Source organism: Microtus pennsylvanicus, chromosome 4 (assembly GCF_037038515.1).
Source record: "Microtus pennsylvanicus isolate mMicPen1 chromosome 4, mMicPen1.hap1, whole genome shotgun sequence".
NCBI classification, from domain to species: domain Eukaryota; kingdom Metazoa; phylum Chordata; class Mammalia; order Rodentia; family Cricetidae; genus Microtus; species Microtus pennsylvanicus.
The window spans coordinates 136,582,173-136,608,525 of NC_134582.1; the positions used below are offsets into that span (position 1 = coordinate 136,582,173).

Genomic DNA, 26,353 nt, shown 5'->3' on the forward strand with positions numbered 1-26,353 from the left:
AATAAGGACAAACTCATCCTAGACAGCGCACTTCGGTGACCTTTCCTTTGAATCTAGTGGGGTTAGCCTTTTTTTACAGATAAAGGAAATGGATTAGAAGTTGCAAAACTAAAGAAACAGATGTATCTTTTTTTTTCCTCTAAAAACTGGAGTTAAGTCAGCAAGAAGTGGAGGCATACCTGGCTACCCTTAGCCTAACAGACAGTGAGCTTCAAAAGCCAATGCATTTATCTCTGAGTACTTTTTACATCTCTAATAACTAAATGAAGTGTAAACAATAAGAATATATCAGTCAAAATATGTTAGGATAATTGTCTGCACTCTACACAAGTTTATGGAAATCAAACTTAAAAATCACCTCAAAATAAAGAGAATAAGTGACCATAGATGCCCAACTCCATCTGATGCACCTATGTAAGCTAAGGCTCCGGAGAAGCCAAGGAAGAAGGGTCAGAAAGACTGTAGGAGCCAGAGGACCAGGACACCTACTGTAAAATAGGGTCTTCTAGACATGACATGAAGAGGCACCGACGGAATCTCAACATATGGTTTCCTAAACAAGGCCTTGCATAATGACAACAGTCGATGTAGCAGTCTGGATGGAGAAATGACACAAAGCTCCACCCCTACGTGAGGAGCTGCTCCAAGGAGATGAATCTGTTTTCTCATGAACAAGCTTGATAGGTTATACAATCCCATATAGTCGGCTCAGTAAGTTGTACACACACACACACACACACACACACACACACACACACACACAGAGAGAGAGAGAGAGAGAGAGAAAGAGAGAGAGAGAGAGACATCATATCACATCACACACTCAAGAGAGAGAAAGGAGAGCAATAACAACAATTGAAAGTGCCAGCATTGGCAAAAGATACCCCAAGACAAGTTCTTAGCACAAAAGAGACTTATTAGCCCCAGAAGGACAAAGAACAGGGAATAAGAGACAAACAGAGGAGACAGAGGATAAGAGAGAAAGGAATAGGAACAAAGGAAAGGGGAAATGATATTTGATTGGGCATGTTAATTAGGGTAACCAAAGGGGGGCTTTTGATTGCTGGACCTTGGTAGTCAGCCTCAAGAGGAGGAAGTGGCCAAATACAGGAATAGTCTTCATGACTAGTTTTAGGAATGTAATCTAATGGGATTTTTGGTTTGTTGTTGTTGTTGTTTTTCAGCAAGAAAGAGGGAATAGGGAAAGGCCAAGGCTGGCCAGAGCCATGTTTGCCATGCTCAGGCCCGCTAGAGCATCTTCAACAAGAATTAAAGTAACGATCATAAATTTGAGAGGAAGAGAGGATATGGGAGAAGTTGGAGAGGGAGGAAGGATGGAAGCAATGTAATAAACCATTCGTGTATAAAAATTTCAAAACAAAAGATTAATATAATAAAAAATATAAGACACTGTAAGTCAGATTTTCTGATGTGTTCTGGGTATATCTGGAAATTCTGCTGTTATTCTTTCTAGTGTTGAGCAAAAGGCAGCGGCTAGATGATGTCCAAGTGGAACCAACTGACCTGGGCATGCATCCTGCCACTGCCTTTTTGCTGCTTAGATTTCAATATCCTCACCATGAAATCAGACAGGAACACCTGTCTTAGCAAATGCTTAGCAGACGTCACTATTACTTTAACAAACATCCATATTTTGTCTCTTCTTTTGTAGATGATGTTAAAAAGTTGCTGAGGGAGTTAGAGGTCATGAACTCTGTTATTGCTCAGCTTGCTCCAGAAGGTAACTTTGCATCCTATGGCTCCAAAATGGGACTGATTTCTTTTTATATTTTATTAAACTACATATTGTAAAGAACTTATGAGCCATCCACTGTGAACTGTCATTATAATCTTTCAAGCCACAGCACAGTTTTAACTTTTCAGAAACTGCGACGTGAGCAAGATTTTTAGAGCTTTGGATTGCAAAGCTTCTGTGTGTTTGTGGTGTGTGTGAACACGTGCGTACATGCACGTACGTGTGTGTGTGTGTGTGTGTATGTGTGTGTGTAATACTAAAATTGAGTAATTGAGTCCAGGGCTTCGCATATGTTCAGAGAACACTCTACCACTGCAATATATCCCATAACCCTGGATATGCAGAACCTCCTGCCCCAGCCTGCCAAGTAGCTAGGATCATCACACCCCTCCTCAAAGTCTATTGTAAAGTAGAGCTTCCGTAATAGCTAACACGCTGTCTTGTTTATCTATGATATACAGAAGAAGTGGTAATCCATGAGTTTGCAAGTCTTTGTCTCGCAAACATGTCAGTAGAGTACACTGGGAAAGTACAGATCTTTGAGCATGGTGGACTTGAGCCACTCATCAGACTGCTGAGTAGCCCAGACCCAGATGTGAAGAAGAACTCTATTGAGTGCATCTACAACTTGGTACAGGTAGGGATGGCTTCTAAACAGCGTTCTGGTGGTAGGGAATACAACTCAATGCTAACGTGCTTGCCTAACATGCAGAAGGCCAATTGTGGGGGTGGGGCCGGAGAGATGGCTCGGAGGATAAGAGCACTAGCTGCTCTACCATTGAACCCAGGATCAGTTCCCAGTACCCACATTGTGGCTTACAACCATCTGTAGCTCCAGTTCAGGAGATCTGATGTTCCCTTTTGGTCTCTGTGGGCACTTGTGTGCATGGGATACACAGGTATGTAGGCAAACAGCCACACACATAAAATACTTTTTGAAGCCCATCATGGAATTTATCTTTTCGTTTAAAACAAAATTTAAAACTCACCAGTTTTGCATAGTAGTTCTCAGCCCATTTTGTAGTAGGTGTCCCCTTTTTTGTTCCCGGCTGCTCAACCCCGAAAAAACCACACAGAAACTGTATTAATTAAATCACTGCTTGGCCCATTAGCTCTAAATTCTTATTGGCTAACTCTTACATCTTAATTTAACTCATTTCTAGTAATCTGTGTATCACCACGTGTCTGTGGCTTCTCCGGCAAACTTCCTGCATCTGTCTCCAGCAGGGTTACATGGCTTCTCCTGACTTCGTGTTCTTTCTCCCAGCATTCAGTTTAGTTTTTCCTGCCTATCTCTTCTCTACCCTATCACAGGCCCAAAACAGCTTCTTTATTAACCAATGGTGTTCACAGCATGCAGAGGGGAATTCCACATCACCATTTAGTACTTATCACTCAGAAATAGATATGGAAATTCCATGTAGATGCCTTTCAAAGTTACCATTTGATAAATAATTGTCTACCACATGAAAAGAAATAAATTTCTCTTTTAAAAGAATACAGTGGCATACATATTAAGGTAGGATTCATGTGAGTCCATTGTGTTTCTTTTAAAATGGGAAATCTACAATTCATGTCAAATCTGGGAAGCATCAACACAAAAACACAGTTCTTATCTAAAAGCTTATTCTGAACCCAAACTTGAGTTTCCTTGCCCTGGAGAACAAGAAGTTAAGCAACCCCAGGTTCCATGTTCCCACGTGGAAGCAAGTTCATGAGGTTTGATAGTAAGCAGAATAAAAAAGTCACAAATCAAGGCAAGTTGAAAATACATTGGGGGGGGGTGTACATCAGAGATGTGGTTACAGCAAGTAGGGAAAATCCCTCCTGTAGGCCTCAGATGGCATCTGGTAACATCCTTAGCTTTGGGTTGGTAGAAGTTTGTAAAATAACAGATTTCAAAAGTTGTTTATCTGTTAGCCAGGGGATGTCAGTTCTGACCCAGAGGTAGGCAAGGATCGTCTGTTCAGGGGCCTGAAACTAGCACAAGATAAGGTAGTCAGGCTCTGAGCTGCAGTGTTCCCCCCGTGCGCATCACTTGCTAAGACAGCATCAGTCTTCGCAGACAGCTGCCTTCCAGAATTCTCATTCATAAAGGCAAATCACTGGGACAGTCCTTACGGGCTTGGAGGACCAGATGGTCAAGGCTTTAGACTGTTTATTGGTGAAAAGTCACCAATTCACAACAGCAAAAGCTGTTTCATAAGGCTGCTTTCCTGTACATAGAAAACAACTCCATTCTGTTCCCCGCTGCACTATTCCCTGTGCCCAGCCCTCACCCACAACAGGTCAGTTTAGAAAGACCTTCCCCGCTGCTTTTCCTGCTCTGGTTTCTTAACAATGAAATAATGTGCTTGGTAAGCAATGGGCTTTCCCTCACCATCTCAGCTTATTTTCTTGTTGCTGTGATAAAAACACCCTCACGAAAAGCAGTTTCTGGTCCATAATTCAAGAGTATATAGTCCATCCCCGCATGGAAGTTAAGATGGTGGGAGCTTGCAACAGCTGGACACATGACATCCACAATCAGGAAGCTGAGTGCAGTGGATCCCTATGCTCAGCTAATGTCCCCCATTTCATATAGTCCAGGGTCTGCCACCCAGGGAATGGTCCCACAGACAAGATGGCTCTTCCCACGGCAGTGAATGGAATCAAGGTCATCCCAGAAGCTAGAGAACCTCTTAATCTAGGAAACCTCTCACAGGCTTGTCTCTGGGATGATTTTGTCTTATTCATAGTTGTCAATTAACACTCTTTATCCAACTCACTCAATGACTTAAAATTGCCCATCCGTGATATGTGGTTTTAACCTCATGACTCCTCCTGGGTGCAGTCTTCTACTTTTTCTTTCAAGTCAAAATAAAAAGCATTGCCTTTAAAGTTCTTCATAACAGAAGCGTTGGAGACTAAGAAGATATTAGGGCTGCTGCAGCTAAATACCACAAACAACAGAGCGGAGTTCTGAGCCTAAAGGTTCAAAGTCATGGTGTTAATGTGACTTATGCCCCAGAGACTGGGCAGAACCGTTCCTCAACTGCCCAACTTTTGCTAGCCACCAGCACTCTAGTCTCTGCCTTTGTCATCTCCATCCTCAAGAGGACATCAATTTTTCCTTATAAGGACACCATTAAGCCGAGCGGTGGTGGTGTATGCCTTTAATTCCAGTTAGTATTCAGGAGGCAGAAGCAGAGGCAGAGGTGAACTCTTGTGAGTTTAAGGCCAGCCTGGTCTACAAGAGCTAATTCCAGGACAGACTCCAAAGCTACAGAGAAACCCTGTCTCAGAAAACCAGGGGGAAAAAAAGACACCATTAAGGACTATGCTCCGCGATGACCCCGTCTTGTCTAGTTATATCAGCAGTGACTCTCTTTCCAAATGCAGTCACATTATGAGCCCCTGGGGACACTATCTTAAAGGTCACCTATAACGTTTATGCCTGAAGGAAGCTAAACATTTAGAAGTTGGGCAAATGATGAAAGAAGGAAGGCTAAGCGGAACACAGGAGTTTTTCCAGATAGTGTGTCTGTGTGCGTGCGTGCATGCGTGTGTGTGTGTGTGTGTGCATGTGTGCATGTTGTACATGCATATTTATGTAGGTATGTGCACATCTGTGCATGTGAGTGTGGAGGCCAGAGATCAGTGCCTTGTCTTCTTCAATTACCTTCTACCTTATTTGTTTGAGGCAGGGTCTCTCCCTAACTAATGACTAAGGTAGGCTGGCCGGCCACTGCATTCTGGGAATCTACCTGCTCTGCCTCCATCACACTGCCGCTCTGACTTCACTACATGGGTTCTGGTAGCCCACACTCATCTCCTAGGCTAAGTGGCAAACACTCCATCGATTGAGCTACTTCCCCACTCCTACCCCCCTTTTCCACCTTCAGTGTTATTTTAAGCACCTTTGAGTTTGTTCCAGAGTTTTCTCCACTGCTCAATACAACACCCTTTGCCCTGCTACCACTACCAAAACTGGTTCATTGCATATAGGAATTTAACTACACTGACTATAAGAAATTAAGAGTCTTAAGTAAAGATCATGTATTTGAAAAAATCCTGCTTTAAATTTGCACACTGGGTTATCTACAACACCGAATACATGTTGCTGTTTCACAAACAACCCCTCAAAGACCAAGAATCCAAGTTATTTTATCAAATACTATTTGAAACAGTATATTCATGTGAAAAGAATTGTATTATGTATAAATTTTAACATAATATTGTATATAGAAGTTTGTAGCAATATAAATCCTGCAAGAGATAGTTAACATTGACTTCCTGTTGACAATGTCTATGTCAATAAATTTATTTTTACTGTCCATTGAGAGTTTTGCTTTTTGTTTGTTTCAGTTTTTTTGTCTGAGTTGTTTTGGAATCTGGAATCAATGCTGGAGAAACTATAACTTAACAATGTTCTCTACCATTTCACGGCAGGATTTTCAGTGTCGGACGACACTTCAAGGACTAAACGCAATCCCTCCCATCCTAGAACTCCTGAAGTCCGAGTACCCAATCATCCAGCTGCTGGCTCTCAAAACCCTGGGTGTTATCACATGTGATAAGGAGTCTCGGACAATGCTGAAAGACAATCAAGGACTAGACCAGCTCACCAAGATCCTGGATGCCAAGGTATTGGCCATGTTCCCATTCATGCAGCTCTCTGAAATATTGTCCTAAAGTCTGAAAGTTAAAAACTTTAGTTAAAAATTTTAGTAAGCAAAGTTTACAGGAGTAACTCATTAATGGTTGTGCAAACTTTATTTGGCTTTTTAAAGCAGGCTAGCTGTGGAGGCCATGCAGAACTAATAGAAAATATGGCTTTGAAGGTTTAAGATTGTTCAGAAATTCTTAGAAGTAATCCTTTAATTGTCTGTGGGATGAGGAGAGAAGAACAATTTACCTTCTAAAAACAACGAGAGACACTGGAGGTGAAGGTGCACAGTTCCCGTAAGGCTCGCAAGGAATCTGTCTCCAACTTTGTGTCTGTGTGTCTCATGTCTTCTGGTTACAAATGCCAATCTAGCAGTGTGCTGTATAGACGTGGCTCAGATCCACGCTGAAAGGGTCCCCAGGCTCTATTCCAGAGCCAACGCTGATATGTAGAGTTCAGATCCACCGCCTCTATTTCAATGTCTTAGATCAACCAAGCTGTATTTAGTGCCTTTTTGAAAATAAGAAGAGAGGCACATTCTAGGAGGTTAAAAGCTCCTTGAGTAATTTATTAAGTTTCCTGCAACATCCATCTACCTCTGATTCCATGACATCCTGTCTACCAGTTCTGTGTCAGGATTTCACATTTGTGGTGTAAAACCCTAACAGTGCTATAGGCGGTATAGTTTGTGAACTATATAGAACTCTAACAGTGCTATAGGCGGTATAGTTTGTGAACTATATAGAACTCTAACAGTGCTGTAGGCTGTATAGTTTGTGAACTATATAGAACTCTAACAGTGCTATAGGCTGTATAGTCCTCTGAACTATATAGAACTCTAACAGTGCTATAGGCTGTATAGTATGTGAACTATATAGAACTCTAACAGTGCTATAGGCGGTATAGTTTGTGAACTATATAGAACTCTAACAGTGCTATAGGCTGTCTAGTACTGTGAACTATATAGAACTCTAACAGTGCTATAGGCTGTATAGTTTGTGAACTATATAGAACTCTAACAGTGCTATAGGCTGTCTAGTACTGTGAACTATATAGAACTCTAACAGTGCTATAGGCTGTATAGTTTGTGAACTATATAGAACTCTAACAGTGCTATAGGCTGTATAGTTTGTGAACTATATAGAACTCTAACAGTGCTATAGGCGGTATAGTTTGTGAACTATATAGAACTCTAACAGTGCTATAGGCTGTCTAGTACTGTGAACTATATAGAACTCTAACAGTGCTATAGGCTGTATAGTTTGTGAACTATATAGAACTCTAACAGTGCTATAGGCTGTCTAGTACTGTGAACTATATAGAATTCTAACAGTGCTATAGGCTGTATAGTTTGTGAACTATATAGAATTCTAACAGTGCTATAGGCTGTCTAGTCCTGTGAACTATATAGAACTCTAACAGTGCTATAGGCTGTCTAGTCCTGTGAACTATATAGAACTCTAACAGTGCTATAGGCTGTATAGTTTGTGAACTATATAGAACTCTAACAGTGCTATAGGCTGTCTAGTACTGTGAACTATATAGAATTCTAACAGTGCTATAGGCTGTCTAGTCCTGTGAACTATATAGAACTCTAACAGTGCTATAGGCTGTCTAGTCCTGTGAACTATATAGAACTCTAACAGTGCTATAGGCTGTCTAGTACTGTGAACTATATAGAACTCTAACAGTGCTATAGGCTGTATAGTCCTCTGAACTATATAGAACTCTAACAGTGCTATAGGCTGTATAGTTTGTGAACTATATAGAACTCTAACAGTGCTATAGGCTGTATAGTTTGTGAACTATATAGAACTCTAACAGTGCTATAGGCTGTCTAGTACTGTGAACTACATAGAACTCTAACAGTGCTATAGGCTGTATAGTTTGTGAACTATATAGAATTCTAACAGTGCTATAGGCTGTCTAGTACTGTGAACTATATAGAACTCTAACAGTGCTATAGGCTGTCTAGTCCTGTGAACTATATAGAACTCTAACAGTGCTATAGGCTGTCTAGTACTGTGAACTATATAGAACTCTTAACAATACCATTATTTTATCTTATCTTGTTATGCTATTATTTCAAATAGAATGTGTAAATCATTAATCTCAGGATGAATATAGCTTTGTCTAATAATGTCACAGTTCTGTCTCCTATCTTCATGAGAAAAAATGACATGTAAAGATCTACCCTGTCATAGATGTGATACAGGTGTTTGGAATATGTGATTTTATTACCTTCTTATTTCTTTCAAAGTATGATAATCTATAAAAACATTATATCATTATAAATTATACTATATAATACGTAATGTATCTATATCCTATATAAATCTATATCTGTATATTATATATACTCTGTATAATAACGTCATATAATCATATATATTTATATCATATATAAACTATATTATATATCATATATAGTTATCACATCTTTGACTTCATTTATAGATGAGAAAAATTAGGTTCACAAGTTAAATAACCTGTCTGTAGTCACAGAGAGCACAAATATATGGAAAGTATTTTTTCAGAGTTAATATGTGTATTCTATTTGGAAATTTTTTTTTGAGACAGGGATTCTCTATGTAATAGTCCTAGCTGTCCTGAAACTAGCTCTGGTAGACCAGGCTGGCCTCAGACTCACAGAAATTCACCTGCCTCTTTCCACCAAGTGCTGGAATTAAAGGTTTGTGCCACCATCTCCCAGCTCTATTTGGAAATTTTTAAATTACACCAAAATACATAGAATGAAATATGAAAGTTCCTCTCCCATCCCCACCTAGGCTGGGGCACAAGGCCCAGAGAATCCTTCATTTAAGTTTCTCATGCACTCAAACTCCTTACCATGGTAATGAGGTCCAGACAAAAGAAAGCTACAAAAAAAAAAAAAAAAAAAAACCTAACAGATTTGAAGACAGAAAACCCGAAGAGAACAGGAAAGTCTACTTGTGAAGTAGATATCTAAAGTTAGATTAAGAAATCTAACTTTTAAGTAGATTTTCTCAAGTTCAAAGGGTAAAGGTCAATTCATAAAAATTATGTTGTTTTATGCTAGTGTTAGGAATATTTTCTTAAAGCGAGCTCTCAGCTCATGCAAAATAATCCCCATCAAGTCAAAACAGACCAGATTAAAAGACCCCTCGGGGAGGAGTCAAGGTTTGAGGAGCACAGGGGAGGGGCCTCCAAAGATGGGGGCCAGAGGCTGGCATTTACAGCTAGTAATGAGCCTTGGAAAAGCAAAATAAATGTAATTCAAGCTGCAATATTTTCTGTGTATGCATGCTTACCTGTTTTGTGTGCCTTTGTATGCATGTACGTATGTGGTGTCTGAAGGCTCACGTGTGCAGGTCAGAGGTCAACATCAGCTGTCTTCCTGCATTGCTCTCCAACTTGCTTTCTGAGGAAGTGTGTCTCACTGAGCCTGGAGCTGACCAATTCAGCTAGACCAGCCAGCAACAAGTCCGAGGGATCCTTCTGTTTCAGCATGCCCAGTCCTAGGATCTCAAGCATTCGGTGCTCAGGTTCACAGGCTTGCCTGAAAAGCCCTTCACTGACTGAGCTAGCTTCTTAGACACCTACCATATATGCTTAAAGGAATTAAATTCTCAAAATTTGTGTAAAATCTCTTCATGCCAAACCATGCACAACAGTATTAAGGAAGACTTGCATAGAGAGCTCTGCCCATTTGTCAGAGCTACTGGTTTGACTTGGTCCCCCACCCCTTGCTCCTCACTTCTGTCTTCTGATTTTTTTTTTAAGACAACCTCACAACCCTTAGTAGACTGGAATGCGTGTATAGACCAGGCTGGCCTCTAATTCAGACTTCCACACGCCTCGCCTCCTGAGTGCTGGCATTAAATGGATGTGCTGTTGCACTGGGCTCTGACTTCATAATTTTTAATGTTAAAATTAAATTATACTTTTCAAGAAAAAAAATGACAGAGTCAGACATTCTTCTGATACAAGTAACCACCCTGTGTTCTTTAGAAAATTCACCACACTTACCCTAGAATGAGGGCAATGTCCATGAGTGACATTCATTCTTCTTAACTTTCAGAAACTTAAATTCTGTATTTTAAAGGCAATAAAACCCAAATCCTAAATTATCAATGATCATTTCAAATTGTATGAAAAAAAGACAAGAGAGTAAAAAACAAAGTCATATACTTAAAATACACAAATACAAGCGAACTTATAGACAAGCATCCTTACCAGAATGAAGAAAAAAACACTTGGGCGATTAGAGCTTTCCTAGCTATAACTAGTGACGTGGTCATGACTGACGTCCTTCAGTCTAGGTTCCTTTTGCCCTCAACAAAACCTCAATTGATCAGAGCCCTTAACTTGTAAGATGGCTCACCTTAATTAATTACTCAACACTAGAATGGATTGGGTCATTGTAAGTTTGTTTGCCTGTTTGGTTTTGTGGGGTGTGTGTGTGTGTGTGAGTGTGTGTGTGTGAGAGTGTGTGTGTGTGTGTGAGTGTGTGTGTGTGTGTGAGTGTGTGTGTGTGTGAGTGTGTGTGTGTGAGTGTGTGTGTGAGTGTGTGTGTGAGTGTGTGTGTGTGAGTGTGTGTGTGTGTGAGTGTGTGTGTGTGAGTGTGTGTGTGTGTGAGTGTGTGTGTGTGAGTGTGTGTGTGTGTGAGTGTGTGAGTGTGTGTGTGTGTGTGAGTGTGTGTGTGAGTGTGTGAGTGTGTGTGTGTGTGAGTGTGTGTGTGTGTGAGTGTGTGTGTGTGAGTGTGAGTGTGTGTGTGTGTGTGAGTGTGTGTGTGTGTGTGAGTGTGTGTGTGTGTGCAGCATCTCACTGTGTACCCCAGCTGGCCTGGAACTTGCATCAGTCATCTTGCTTCTGCCTTCCAATTGCTGTGATAACGGCATGCGCCACCACACATGGTTGTTCATTATAAGTTTTGAGCAAACTAGGTCATTGTTTCTTCCAGTGGCTTTAACCAGAGTGGTAATACCAAGAGATACACTAATAGAGCTCATATTTTCTAGACATACCTTTTCTTTGATTGGCAACCCAACTTTTTATTGTGTATAAACTTTCTTTTTTGCCTGTTGATTCAGAGGTTACAGACCAGTGGTAGAAAGTGTGCCTAGCATGGACAAAGCTCTGGTTCCATGCTTACACTACCAAATTATATGTACTTTTTCCTTGGGGATTTTAGATTTGTGTTTGGTAGAAGATAATATGAGCAGTTTCAATTCACTGTAATTACCGGATGTTTCCTTTATTATTTTATCCATAAAATGTTTGAAGTAAGAGAAATGAGAAAAGATGAGGCAAGTGGTAGAACATTAGTTGTTGATAAAAACTTCTCCTTCCTTGGCCTTTTGTCAACACAGAATTAATCATACTATGTTTTGATGAGTCCCACTTCTCACGGTAAAATCTGAAGAGTAACTTTCTTTAACACAACTGTGGTGTTCTGAATGTGAAATGTCCCCCATAAGTTCATGTTAAACACTTGGTCCCCAGATGGTTGTGCGGTTTGGGAAGGTCATGGAACCTTAGGAGCGGAACCTTAGAAGAGGAAGTACATCACTAGAGGCGGGCTTTGAAGGATTATAGCTTTGTCCAACTTCCTGTCTTCACTATGATTCCTGACTGCCCATGCAATGGGAGTGGCCAGCCTCATGTTTCTGGTTCCTGGACATGATGGACTGTATCCTCTTGGAACTGTAAGCTGGAATAAAGCCTTTCTCCCTAAAGTTTTTTTGGTCAGGTATGTGTGAAGCAGCCAAGAGGACAACTTTCAAGTTGTGTTTGTTTTTATTATTAGGAACTGAATGACCTCCATGTAGAAGCACTTTCAGTGATAGCCAACTGTCTGGAGGACATGGACACAATGGTACTGATGCATCAGACGGGGGGCCTCAAAAAGCTGCTTTCGTTCGCAGAGAACTCGACAATTCCTGACATTCAGAAGAATGCAGCCAAAGCCATTTCTAAAGCGGCTTATGATCGTATGTGTCTTCTTAACATAATCTCAACATACATTTATTTCCTCTTGCATTATTAATTTTGATGAATACTTATAAAACTAGAGCATCAGTCTGTTTTTAACACCCCCTCTGGGAAGAGAAGAATATAGTTAGAATGCACGCATCTCACAGCCAACAAGTTAAAGTGCAGATTGCTTTATCAGGGGGTTACAAACTTAATTATCATCCCATTTTTAAAAAGCAGTTCGTTATAAATTTAAGCTTTAAGTCTTTATTTCTCCTGAAATTGGAATAATGGAGAGTACACATGGTCTTTGTAATTTTCTAAGTATTGTTTTTGAGAGATCCTCACTCGAATGACATCCAAGGACTGTCGAGTTTGAGCTGGAAGCTAGCAGTGCCGTGTCATACAGCCACAGAAACAACATGCTTGTGCTATACACACAGTACAGTTTTCATTTCTGGGACAAGCCGTGGTGTCATAAGTCTGTATTATAGGAGTGATTAATTACTTCCCCAAACTGAAGATGCAATGATAGCCTTAATTTATGTATATATGGGGGATTCTGTAAGTAAAAGATGGGAACTTATTTCACTCTTTCTGCATCACTACTCTTAGAAATGATGGCAGCTTTGACTGCTTCTATGATTTACATTCTAAACAGATAGACTCACATCTGTACATATGTCTATGAGTATACTGTGGAGAGCATTTTTTTTCACCCATATTGGATTTCCTAAAGGCTCAGCTTTAATGTTGCAAACACAAGCATAATTGCGGCTTTGTGAGTTACACTGTCAACACCAAATCTAAAGGCAGGCTGTGAAATTAAATTTTTTAATATTGGAAATGTATGTGAGGGGTGCTATAAAGAAACTTCTGAAATGACCTCTTCATTGTGGAGAAGATGCTTATTGTGAGTCAGGGGGACCATCCGGAGGGATCTGGAAGGACCTAGAGCAGAAGGAAAATAAAGTATATTAGTTATGGCCAGGGCTATCTGTAAGAGAATTGTGGAAACTGTAACTAGCTAGAGAGATTAGTAAGGATAGTGATCTTAGCTGGGGGTGGGCCAGGGATAGGTGAGAAGGGTAGGGATGCTATCATGGAGGCTTTGAAATGTATAACAAGTACTTGTGAATAGGGGCTGTAGGAGCCCAAAGACCAGCATGGGCTTTGATTTGCAACCACAGGTCCAGTTACAGGGGCCATATGTCAGGTCTGCTGGAGGCAGGGAAAATGACTCCTTTCAGGGAAGGAAAACCTGTTTCACCAGTTCCTGGGGGATGCTGGCTTTTATCTAACTGCCAGGAACCCTGCCAAGCTTGAGCTCCTTTCTACATATACAGACTGCCTGAGCCCTGACAGGCAAATGTTGGTTTATCCCCGTTCTCCCCAGTGACTTAGATGTTGTCACACTGGGCCAGTTCTGTTTTCATTCTATTCCAGGATTCTTGGTAAGGTGAGGCCCAAAAAGTGGTGTAACAATAACACACTCAGACCCAACATGCTGAGTGTATCTTCTCTGGGGTCTGGGTAGCTGGGGGTCTCTAGATTTGTTGCAGCCCCTGATGGTGTAGGAAGTTTCATGGAGAGTGTACAAAGTGAGGACATGACTGCCTGAGCTATGGGTGAGAGGAAGGTTTTTATTGTCCTTGTGTCCAGAGGCATCTGGAAGCAGGGACAAAGATGGGGAGAGGAAGAGAGGAAGACAAAAGAGAGAGAGAGAGAGTTCATGGCCAAAATAGCAGGGTTATGTAGGAATGAGAAACTGGGAGAAGCTTAGGATAGAGGCAGGGTGAGAAGAGCTGAGAAGAGCCAGGACGCAGCATGGACTCTGTAACTGGTATTTGTGGATGCTGAGAACATGAAGGCCAGCATGTGATTTGGTGTGTCAATAGGCACCAGGGATAGCTAATTGTCCCGAGTTTCTTTTGGACCTAACGGTGATCAGTCATGTTCCAGAGCATGGGTGGGGCAACGAGCAGTATGCCTGGAGTACTAGGCCCAGTACCAGACCTATGGTTACCTGCTTGCACGGCTGTGAAGGCAGAGCAACACCTACAGACCTGCCCATTCATCTGTCCTTTCGTGCTTCCTTTACACAAACCAAGTCAGGAAGCAAGCAGGCATTACAGAAACGGCCAATCATACTTGGGCAAACACAAGATCACTGTGGAAGACACCTGCATGAACACTCAAGGTCAAGTCTCAGGTTCCAAGTTTACAAGTCCAGATGTGGAGTTGATAGCGGAAATTTTCTGGGCAAAGAAGATCTGGGTGTGATGTTCACTGAAAGGAAAGATGTTTGAAGACTGGAAGAGTACAGAAAGTTCCAGACCTGGAAATTGCAGAATGCCTTAGCAAACAGAACTCAGCAAGAGAATATCAGCTGAAGTAGAGAAGCAATGAGAATTCCTTGTAAACCAAGATATTTAATGTCCAGGACAAGTCACTGAAGGCACATTTTACTTTACTCTATAAAGATGAGCGCTCTTGCTGTAAATGTTGTGTCCAGTCCGTGGGGACCCTAAAAGACCACCAGGGAGACTGACCCACCGAAATGCAAATGCAAGGTTTATTATCATGCATGTGTACAAGCCAGCAGGGACCTCATCAGCACAGCAGCAGAGGAGGTACCCCACCCTTCTAGAGAACACTATTTAAGGGCAAAAATCAGAAAAGTTACACTAGCAGGGTTTGGGATGACAGGTTCAATCCTGATTGGCTGGCATTTGTCTAGGGGTGTCCTGGTGAAAAGCGATGGGTGTGTGCTGGCAGGTGATCCTATCTACAACGGTTGGAATGTTTGGAATTTTCTTTGGGTGGTCTGTTTCTGGGTGCTGCCTGGGTAGTCATAGTTTATGGTCTTTCTTGCAGCCAGGTATTGCCTTAGGGAAAACTGAGACTCCAGCCTCTATTAAGCTTATCGTGGTTGGGTCCTACAATAAGGTTGAAAAGAGATTGGAACGGTGTACTGCCCAACACAGAGGACCAGAAAGAGGTTGCTGTCGTGATCTATGTGAGGTAAAATGGTTACCTGGGAGGATTTGGAGGTGTAGCTGAGAGGTAAAATGCTGTTTTAGCATGCATGGAGCCCAGCAACACACACACACACACACACACACACACACGTCCAGAAAGTACCCTGACAGAAGTACAAATAATATGATTTATTTCTCCATGTAGAAGCTGCAAAATTGATCCTATAGGGTCAATCCTCCTAATAGATACTAGAACAGTGTTTCCAGTCTGCAATAAGTCTGGGAGAGGGGGATGGAGAGGGAACGGTTAACAGAGACAGCCCTTCTGATATCCTACAGCAGAGTGGGGTGAAATACTTGACATTAGTTCTTTCAAAACAGTCTATAGAGAGCATTTTAATGTTCCTAACTCAAAAAATGATAGATAACTGACATGGTGCATAATAAACTAGTTACCCTGACTAGTTTATTACACATTGTACACATGTATTGAAATACCACATGGGACTCTATAACATAATAAACTAGTTACCCTGACTAGTTTATTACACATTGTACACATGTATTGAAATACCACATGGGACTCTATAACATAATAAACTAGTTACCCTGACTAGTTTATTACACATTGTACACATGTATTGAAATACCACATGGGACTCTATAACTACTATACAATTACTGTATGCCAACTAAAAATAGAATAGACATTAAAAAGCATATACCATACTCCTACTTTGACAAATATATGTGCATAAAAACAAATCATCCAGAGTCTTAGGGCTTGGGAGGGATCAATGGGTTATCAAGGTTGTTGTACAAGCTTGAGGACTGAGTTTGTATCCCTAGCACCCACATAGATAACATCTGCAATGCCAACACTGGAAGGCAGAGACAGTAGAATCCTGGAACTTGCTAGCCAGCCAGTCTCGCCAAATCGGTGAGCTCCAGGTTCAGCGAGAGAAAATACCTTGGAGAACAGTAGAGGAAAAGATAGCAACTGTTCACCTCTGGCTTCTGTACACATAGGTGTAGGCATGTACATTCCCCGTACACATACACATATTCACACACCGCAAAGGCACACTCACACAAGTCTTGTGTGCAATTTTAATACGATTTGAAGCTGATTATAGAGACGGTAGACAGATAGATGCATACATATACACCGATCTCTGGTGCCATGGCACAGATGCGGTAAGTGCAGACTCAAGGCACTTGGCCCGCAGAGGGGCTCTGTGAACATCTGTGGAATGATTACATGGCTGGGGTGCACAGGGGGTGACACCCAGGATGAGATCAGGTACCTGACTTGAAAAACCGAGAACAATATGAAATGAGACTCAGAATAGGTGCAGTTTTGAAGAAAAGGAAATGAGCGCCTGCTATAAAATTCTGATAAAATACGGGTAGTATAAAACTCCCCTCTGGACCCATTGTTAGATGCCCAGTTCAGTGGCATGAAATACATGCATCCTTCTGTGCCTCTTCCCATATGCAGAACATCGTCCAGAATGGCTCAATGATTGCTTGCTTCTCTCTGCCAACTGCCCTTCTACTTTATGCTTACACACCTGACTGCTGTGGTCACTTTGTGCCCTTAGGGCCACACGGAATTTGTCCCTTTGTGGCTGTGTGGCACTTGGCATGCTGTTCTCATAATGCCCAATTCATTTAATGCTTGTGTCAAGACTTCCTTGTTCTTAAGGCTGGCTAATACTTCTTTATTGATGCCACACTTGGATCTCCCATTCAACCCCTGATGGACAGTTGAGTTGTTTGTTCCCTGTTGGCTATTGTGGATGCAGCTGCTAAGAATGTTCATGAACAACTCTTTCTCTGACTCTTTGCTTTCACTTCTTGAGGTGTGCACCAGGGAGTCTTGCTAACTTATATGCTAAATCTATTTTTCAATCTTTTGAGGAACTTCTATGTTGTTTTCTCTAACAGCTGCACTGTTGGTTTTTTTTTTCCATTCCCATGGACAGTGCCCAGGGTTCCTGTTTCTCCACATGCTGGCCAGCCAAAACTTGTTACTTTGTTTTGTGCTAGTAACTGTACTACTAGGCACACAGTGGCATCTCATCACTGTTTTTATTTATATTTTCCTAATTATTAGCCGTGTTAACTAACTTCTTCACTCTTTTATTAACCACATGTGTATAATTTTCAGAGATTTTAGTTGTTTGTGTGTGTGTGCCCAGGTCTGAATGCATATGTGTGGAGGCCAGGAAACAACCTTGGGTGTTTACACAACACTGTATACCTTTTTTCTTGTTCTTGCTAGACAGGGTCTCTCACGGGCCTGGAACCTACCAAGCAGTCTAAGCTGACTGACTAGCCCGCTCGTCTCTGACCTGGAACCTACCAAGAAACCTAGGCATACTGACTGCTCAAGGGCTCCACATGCCTCCATCTTCCTGGTCCTGGAATTGCAAGCATGTGTCAGCGCTCCTCAGTTTATTTTTAACATGGGTTCTAGGAAATCAAACTCAGGTCCTTGTGACTGAACTATCTTCTGAAACCCATTTTTTTTTTCCATTTTATTTTGAGACAGAGTTTCACTAAGTGTTTATACTGGACTTGAACTCACCCTGTAGACCAATCATGCCTTAAACTTGTGGTCCTTTTCCTTTGTCTCCCAAATACCTGGGTTTTCAGGCCCATTTTTGTTAAAGATTTATTTATTTATTATGTATACAACATTCCTTCCACGTGCACCTGCACACCAGAAGGGAGCACCAGATCTCATTACAGATGGCAGTGAGCCACCATGTGGTTGCTGGGAATTGAACTCAGGACCTCTGGAAAAAAAAGTCAGTGCTCTTAACTGCTGAGCCATCTCGCCAGCCCCTTTCAGCCCCACTTTTGTTTTGCTTTGACAGAGTTGTAGGGATTCTTCGTGTATCATGGATACCAACCCCTTAACTATGATTAGCCAGTGCCTTTTCCCATTGTGTGGTTTCCTTTTTACTCTGATGATTATGGGTGTTTTTTTTTTTGTTATTCATGTGGATTTTTATTTTGATATAGTTCAGTTCATCTATTTGCAGCATCATGTCCAAGTGCATTTGACCAAATCAACTGATGGGAAGGCTTCTCCTATTCTAAGGATTTCCTGCTTTCAGCTCTTACATTTGGTTCCTGGCCTACTTTGAGCTATTTCTTGCATGTGATTTAAGCACGTATCCAATTCCTCACTTCTTGTTGTCTTGCATATAGACAATTTTCCTAGCCTCGCTTGTTGGAATCCATGTTTTTCCTTTGTAACACAAAGTCATTCAGGCACATAGTCTCGGAACTCTTTGTGGCACTTAGTGTCTTCTGGTTTTACTTCCTTATGCTAGTTCTAAAATAACTGCATTTCAGCTTCAAGTCGTGTCTCCTCAGTCTTAATTTTAGGATCTAATGACTAAATCTGCATTGGCTTCGCCTCTGCCGTTGTCACTGTGTCGTTCCCTTTAACCAGGACTGTCTTAGACTCCGGCGTCCTCCTTTAGACTCTTCCCTCTGCATCACGTCGTCAGGCCAGCATGTGATCTTTCTTGCATCTTCAGGACTTTCTTGTGATGGTAAGATGCCCCCCTTGAGGTGTGGACATGAATATCGTGGTCAGTTGCTGTAGACAGCAGACTGCTCTGCCTTGGCCTGGGAGTAGCTAGCAAATGAGGCTCTCACAGAGCCTTTGGCCGTGTTTCCCATCAGCTGAGATGTCAGCGGAAGCCTTTGGTCCAGGTTTGGATGGTAGCAGGGGTCTTCTTGTACAGCAGTGCCACACTGCTCTGTATTCTCCTGGTGCCAGTGCCAGCCAGGTGGGGTTAACAGAAGTGGGACACATACTAAACGGTGCATAGTTTTCACCAGGAATAATTTATACAAGTTTTTCTCCTCTTGCCCCTCGGTCCTCTTCTCCCTTCTTTCTTAGTCAACCTCTCTGACAGACAAACTAATTTTAAATAACTCCCCCTCCTCAGCTTCTCTAAACCCACTGATCACAAAACAACCTTGTAGAACCTGACACGACCGGGACATAAAGTAGTAACTGTGTCCTTTAGACAAATATCTTCCTTCTTCAAGTTCCAGCTCTGTGGAACACCCACCGTTGATGGTCACCTCCTCCTTACTCGTCTTCCTTGCCGTTTCTAGAACATGTCTCTCACTTAGCTGTTCCCCCACTTGTCAAACCAACCCCTTTGCATTCATTCATTGTTTCCATACTGAGCTTATCTTCTGGTCTCCTGTCTTGTTCCTTCTAAACCTCCCAGAGAGCTCTCACTTATGACTAATGTCTGCATCGCTTCCTTCTCTGCTTGCAAGTCTTAAATCTGTCTCTAATTCCGACATGCCCGCTGAATCTCTGCCTGCTGCTTCTTATGGCTCCCAAGCACATGCAAGCACTGTGCCCAAACTCAGGCTTTAGGGGAGTCTTGAATTTCTTTGAGAATCTGATCAGAGTAAGCTTGTCAACATTTAAATATGGACATTATTCTGCATGTAATCTCCGAGGTATCCTGGGCTATCTAAAGCTACCTCTGTCTTCTAGATTATAACCTCCAAATGAGGAAAGCAAGGACAAGTAGGATCAAGCTGACAGACCCTCGCTCAGTGTTAGTGTTCGTCTGATGAACTCACACACCCTTTGGTTAGATTTGTCTCTGCTGTGTTGTATTCTACCAGACAGAATTTGTGCTAAGCTATGATTTTGTGGTCATATGCTCTGGTTTTGGTCTTTGGATTTGGGGAAATCTCATTTTGACCTATTGTTGTTCATGTACTTAAAATCGTTAGATTCAGAAGGAAAATCAAAATGTCTATTTCTATTCTTTTTCAGGGTGTCAATGAAATAACTGGTTTCTCTTTCTGGACTTATAAGATTAAATTAAGTGTGTGTGTGCCTGTGTGTGCACACATGTGCAATGCATGTGTGTGTCTATGTGTGTCTGTGTGTCTGTGTGTGCATATGCATGTGTGTGTCTATGTGTGTATCTGTGTGTATGTGTATGCACACATGTGCATATGCATGTGTGTGTCTATGTGTGTATCTGTGTGCCTGTGTGTGCACACATGTGCATATGCATGTGTGTGTCTATGTGTGTATCTGTGTGCCTGTGTGTGCACACACGTGCATATGCATGTGTGTGTGTCTATGTGTGTATGTGTGTGCACACATGTGCATATGCATGTGTGTGTCTATGTGTGTATCTGTATACATGTGCATATGCATTGTGTGTCTATGTGTGTATCTGTGTGTATGTGTGTGCACACATGTGCATATACTAGTATATGTGTATTGTGGAGCATTGTGGAGGTAAACGCACAGTCTCAGGTGTTGATCCTCTCCTCCCTTGTTCAAGAAAAGGCCTCTCCTGCTGTTTGCTGCTGTGTGCACCAGGCTAGCTGGCCTGAGAGCTTCTGAAGAGTCCCCGACCTTCTCTTCCCATCTCCTCAAAGGGACATGCTGGGATTGCAGAGACCTGTGAGATGCAATGGCCATCCCAGAAAATGGGCAAGGACAAGCCTTCCATGCGAGGTGGTTTTGGCTCTGAGCCACACGTCTCTATGTGAGCACAATGAGTGTTATTTTCAAAGGGCGTTACTCTATCAGTACAGAATTGTCAAGCGTCTGCCTTCCTGTGTGCTCTGGGGATCTGAACTCAAGTCGTCAGGCTTGTGAGGCAAGCACTTTACCCACTGAACCATGGTCCAAACCCTGAGACTTTTGACAAATGTGCTTTTGGGTCATTTAAGCCTGTAGAGCCCGTTCTGCTTTAAACACACGCCCAGTTTCCTGCACGAGCCCTTTGTAGATCTCTGCTACGATAAATTTTAAAGACTGTGCATGAACTCAAATAATCTGACCCTGCTATTATGGAACACTAGGCAAGCATAGGGATCAACCTCCACTGCCCAGCAGAGTGTCCATTTCTGGATGAGTGGTGTTCCATCTCCGCTAACATCACTTAGTGGAGTATTCCCGTAGATCACAACTCTATCAGCATCCTCCTTCCTGGTCTCAACTCTTAAAATTGTTTGTCTTGAAAAAACTTGAGCTCTCTTTCCTAGTTCTGGGGATCAAACTACTTTCTTGAACATACTAGGCCAGTGCTCTAGACTTGAGCTATACTCCTAGCTCAAAGGGTTAAATATTTACAATTCTACTTATTTGCCTGGTAATTTCCCTTTGTCCTTTCTTGATCTGGCACTTAATAAAAGGAATCCCACACTAGCTCAGAACTAAGAAATATACAGGTATTTATTAATAGATAAAACTTACAAATCAGGATTCTTTGCCTGAATGATGGATAAAGATGAGATCCAAACAAACCTAACCAGCAAAACTGGGGTCCAGGAGGAAAGGCAGAGAGGAAGAGAGGATGCTTCTGCATCCAGGTAAATAGTCTATGAGGCCATGCCCGAGTAGGCGGGTAGTTGTTAGCTATACACCTTTCTGGCATGTTCTCCCTGAGTCAATTATGCCTTTGATGACTACAGGGACACTGGAAAGCTGTGCCAAGTGGTTCTTCAAATCCAGGGCTTTGATTTTCTCAGACTAGGAGATATCTGACCTGAAACCTTCACTCTTGGTTCTCAACGCCCAGAAAAAGAGATGATTTCATGAACATCCTCTCTTTCTGTCTTAATAAATACACGAGAGTCAACTCACTTCTGATGTAACACACAGGCTGATACAATCTCTGCTTCCAGCTTGTCAGTTTATTCACACGTTGGCAGAACTGTTCAGTCTAAGCAGTAGTGGGCCAGGGTCAACCTTCCTGGGCCCCTACTAGAGAGCTGGATGGTGCCTTTGTCGCTTGCTGGGTTATTAATTCTGTCTACTTGCCCACAGCCCCAAGTCACCTCTCCCTGTGTGCCTAACAGTAGGCCATTTTCTTTCCACACCCTACCTATATTTCTTGTCTGTTTTTCATATTAATTTGTGAACGGTTTGACCTCCAGCTGCCGGATTCATTAGACATGCATTATTGTATTAGCTACACTGGTGAACCCTCAAACATTTTCCGTGTTGAAAGTAAACCATTAGGTAGAAGTTAAAATGTTTCTCTAGTTAGAAAGTGCCATAAGTCTGGACAGATATTAGTCCTTATTATCTGAGAAATAACAAAGCTACTACTGGTATTAATTTTTAGTGTGGTTTTACTTTATTTTCTATCATTAAAATGTTTTTTTTTTTTAGGTAAGTGTGTGTGTTTTCATTGTTTGTCCAAAACAGTTGAGACATGTAAACAAATGACAGCCATTTTTAAAGTTTTGACTTGCACTTCCCACAGTGGGAAGCAGGGTCAACACTCTACCTTTGACCTGGTACCAGTCGGAAGGTGGGAAGGTGTTAATTGCCACAGAGAGTTTTATGGGTTGGTGCTAACATCTCAGCAGGCAGCAAAGGTGGGACAATGGCCAATCCTGAGAACAAGCAAGGACAAGCGTTTACAGGCGAATTGTCTTCAGCTCTTCGCCTCACCCTGCTTTGTGAGCACACTGAGTGCTATTTTCAAAGGGCATTACTCTATTAGTACATAACTGTCTAGCGTCTTTATTATCTGCATAATTAAAACACAAATACTTGGCATAGAGATTCAGTGAAAGTACTTGGTTAATATGTTAATTTATCTCTTAAATCTATTCTAGCCACACTGCAATCAGCACTCTTGAGGTTTGGTGAACACAGCTGGATTTTGAGAACATTCCCAGCAGGGCTGAGAAACTAATTGCCCACAGTCTTTATTTAAATTATTTTGTAAAAATCTAATTGCCCAAAGTATTTACTTAAATTATTTTTTTAATCTTTCAAGTTTTTACATATATACTGAGTTTTTTGAATGCAACAATTATGTGCCCCAAAGTTGATCTTTTCACATTAATTACTGCTGTATCTTGCCAGATTTTCCTGATAGAATCCATGCTGAGTGTTCTGTTTAGGACTTGATTCAGAGCCACCAGGGAAAGCTTAACGATACAACTAAGTCATTTTTTTTCTTTAAAAAAAAAATGTTGTCAGTCTCTGGAAAAATCTTCAGTATTTTTTTTGTAAACTAATAAGGACTTCATGCACTTAAAAATATATTAGAAGACACATACTTTCGATGTTATTAACTGAAGCTTTTTAATGAAACGCTACCGCCACCATTCTGACCAGCCTGAAGCCAACAGAGGAAGAAGCATAGGACTGATGGGTTCCCAGGACGTGGCTCCTGATTGGTTACCTGCCTAGGTCAGTCACTGGGATGGATGAGCTGAGGCCAGAAAGTCCTTGCAAACCTGACTGAACGCTGCTGCTACAGAGGAGAGCATTGGGACGTTCGTTGTTAGAGAGAAGGAGAAAGTGGGCCTTAACCTTATCAATGGAGACCCCATTAGAGTTTGTTTTTGAAAATATTGCTGGGAAAATTTAATTAAAACATAACTAATTAATTAATTAATTCCATGTACAGATTGTAATCTAAAGCATCATCAGTGTTCGGGGTAGCAGATCCTTCTCTTACGTTAATGTTCTCAGACCGCAGAGTCACACAGTCTGTGCGCTGGCCATGAGAACTGACTTCACCACGATTGTGTTTTTCAGGCTTTACAACCCCAATGAGTAAAGACTCAAACCCACAGCAAATGTTTTAAAGAAACCAAATGTAACTCAGCAAGGAATTGTCTCGCAGCTCTTTCTTCCCCTCAACAGCCTCTGGAGCTGCTGAGCCCAGTTTTTAAAGCACATTTTCAGACTCTTAAATAGTAGTAAGTTTAGAATTAAATTGAACATGAAATTTTTTAAATTTTAGAATGAGCAAAACACAAAAATAACCTTAGTATTCTAAATTTAATGTTCTGGTTTGATGTTTCGATTTAAATTGGCAAGGTATTTCCTTCAGTATACTATAAGATTGGCATTTATTTAAAAGAAAGAACTAGAACAAGAGAGAAAAATGTTTAAAGGACAAAAGCAAACAAAAATCACTTTGCTTTTCAGGCTGGGAAAGTCTCATGGCAGACCACTTGCTTAGTCGGTTCAGGGCCCTAAGCATATCTCTCTCTCTCTCTCTCTCTCTCTCACACACACACACACACACACTCGCGCGCACACATACATTGATTTGAAATTTAGTATTTTATAAGGGGGTGAATAGCATGATGTGGACATAAAATCCTTAGTGCTTTCAAAAGAAAAAAATATTCTAACATTGTTATATTATGTCTGATAATTCAAGTGATTTCAGTAGCCTTTGCTATTTGAGCATGTCCAGTTATTGGGGGAAAGACTTGCAGGTTTTGATGGGCAGTGAGGAGAGGCAGGACGATAGGTCACTATTCACTTCTTCCTCCTTGCTGCTCTTCTCCTGGAGTCTTGAGTATCCTGTCTCTGATCCATACATTGTAGGCGTCTTAATAGTGTGTTTTATATTTAAAACAATATCAGGGACTTGAGCTTCCATACTTAGTGGGGGCAGAGCCAGTGTGAACACTGAGAGCTGAATCAGCTTGTGAAGAGTGTTAAGTGCTTATGAATTCTGAAAGTGTATTTCCTACCACGCACAGCTCCCTACCACAGTACTGGAACGCAGATGGGGGAATACGGAATAAGTGTGGCACCGGTCATCCCCTTTGTGTCCCGGCTATGTTCTGAAGCTTAGCTAGGTACACATTCAGTTTAGCTTAGGCTTGAACATTAAAATTTGCAGATGGCTTCCGTCAAGTGGTAAATAGTAATAAAGTTTTACCAGAAAATTCTGACATGCTCTTCCTTTTGGTTTATGAAAGCGGAAAATAGAAAAATTTTTCACGAACAAGAGATTGAAAAATGCCTGGTGACCCTCCTGGGATCGGACAGCGAAGGAACCAAGATTGCCGCTTCCCAAGCTATTTCAGCCATGAGCGAGAATTCCAGCAGCAAAGATTTTTTCAACACCCAGGGTGAGTAAACCGGGGACCGCCATGTTTGAAGGTTACTGTGCCCTGGGTTTGAACTCATGGCTTACACTCGTTTCTCTGCAGGGATTCCACAGATAGTTCAGCTGCTCAGAAGTGACAATGAGGAAGTGAGAGAGGCAGCTGCCTTGGCCCTGGCAAATCTTACCACCAGCAACCCTGCGAATGCCAAGTAAGTACAGGGATGTCACTGCCCTGCCCCAGCTGTGACAGTTGACTTTTAAGATGATGCACACACACACACACACACACACACACACACACACACACACACATATGTAATCTGACTTTCATTATTCCTCAGGGTCTCTTATGAAAGTAGTTTCTGATTGGCCTATTTCACCCCCCAAAATTGGGACTATTGGATTTTGTTGAGAAACTTCAAACCATTATACCCATTTGTCAAGTTAAATCCTTGAGTTTGTGAGTACCTGCTTCTCTGTGTGTGGGGGATGGGTGTGCGTGTGTGAGCATGTGTGTGTGTGTATGTGTGTGTGTGTTTACATGTCCATGTGTACAGATGCATACAGAGTCCAGGCATCATTCTCTACCGTTTTCACTTGGTTTTATTTTTACTATTTTATGTGTATGGATATTTGTCTGTTTGTATATCTGTGTACCATGTGTGCACTCTGTACCCACAAAGGTCAGGAGAGGGAATTGGATGCCCTAGAACTGGAGTGACAGACTCTTGTGAGCAGCCACGTAGGTGCCAGAAATCAAGCCTGGATCCTTTGGAAGAACAGCCAATGCTCTTAACCTCTGTACCATCTCTCAAAGCCCAAATTCCCTTCATTTTCTTGAGATGGTCTCCACTGAACATGAAGCTCACCAATTCAGCAAGCTTAGCAAGTCAGTGGGCTCCAGGGATCATCCTTGCTCCTTTTCCCTAGTGCTAGGATTACAGGCATGTGCAACCGATCCTGATATTTTTCATAGGTGCAGGGATTCAGACTCAGGACCTCATGTGTGTACAGCAAGCGCTTGACTGACCGAACCATTTCCACAGCCCCTCCGCTAACTCATACAGCTTTCAGTTCCAATGCAAATGAAAGTAAGCAATGCTAGAAATATCCT

General features: G+C 41.7%; 1 protein-coding gene across 1 annotated transcript in view; it reads left to right on the top strand.

The window, feature by feature from the left end:
• The window catches only part of Armc3 (armadillo repeat containing 3), a 93,948-nt gene that overhangs the window by 19,049 nt on the left and 48,546 nt on the right, over positions 1 to 26,353 (top strand). Inside the window, exons 5-10 of the mRNA XM_075971106.1 lie at positions 1,673 to 1,741; positions 2,218 to 2,393; positions 6,188 to 6,382; positions 12,196 to 12,379; positions 25,109 to 25,261; positions 25,343 to 25,448. Of these exons, the coding sequence (XP_075827221.1) occupies positions 1,673 to 1,741; positions 2,218 to 2,393; positions 6,188 to 6,382; positions 12,196 to 12,379; positions 25,109 to 25,261; positions 25,343 to 25,448 (883 nt within the window). The remainder of the gene's footprint in view (positions 1 to 1,672; positions 1,742 to 2,217; positions 2,394 to 6,187; positions 6,383 to 12,195; positions 12,380 to 25,108; positions 25,262 to 25,342; positions 25,449 to 26,353) is intronic.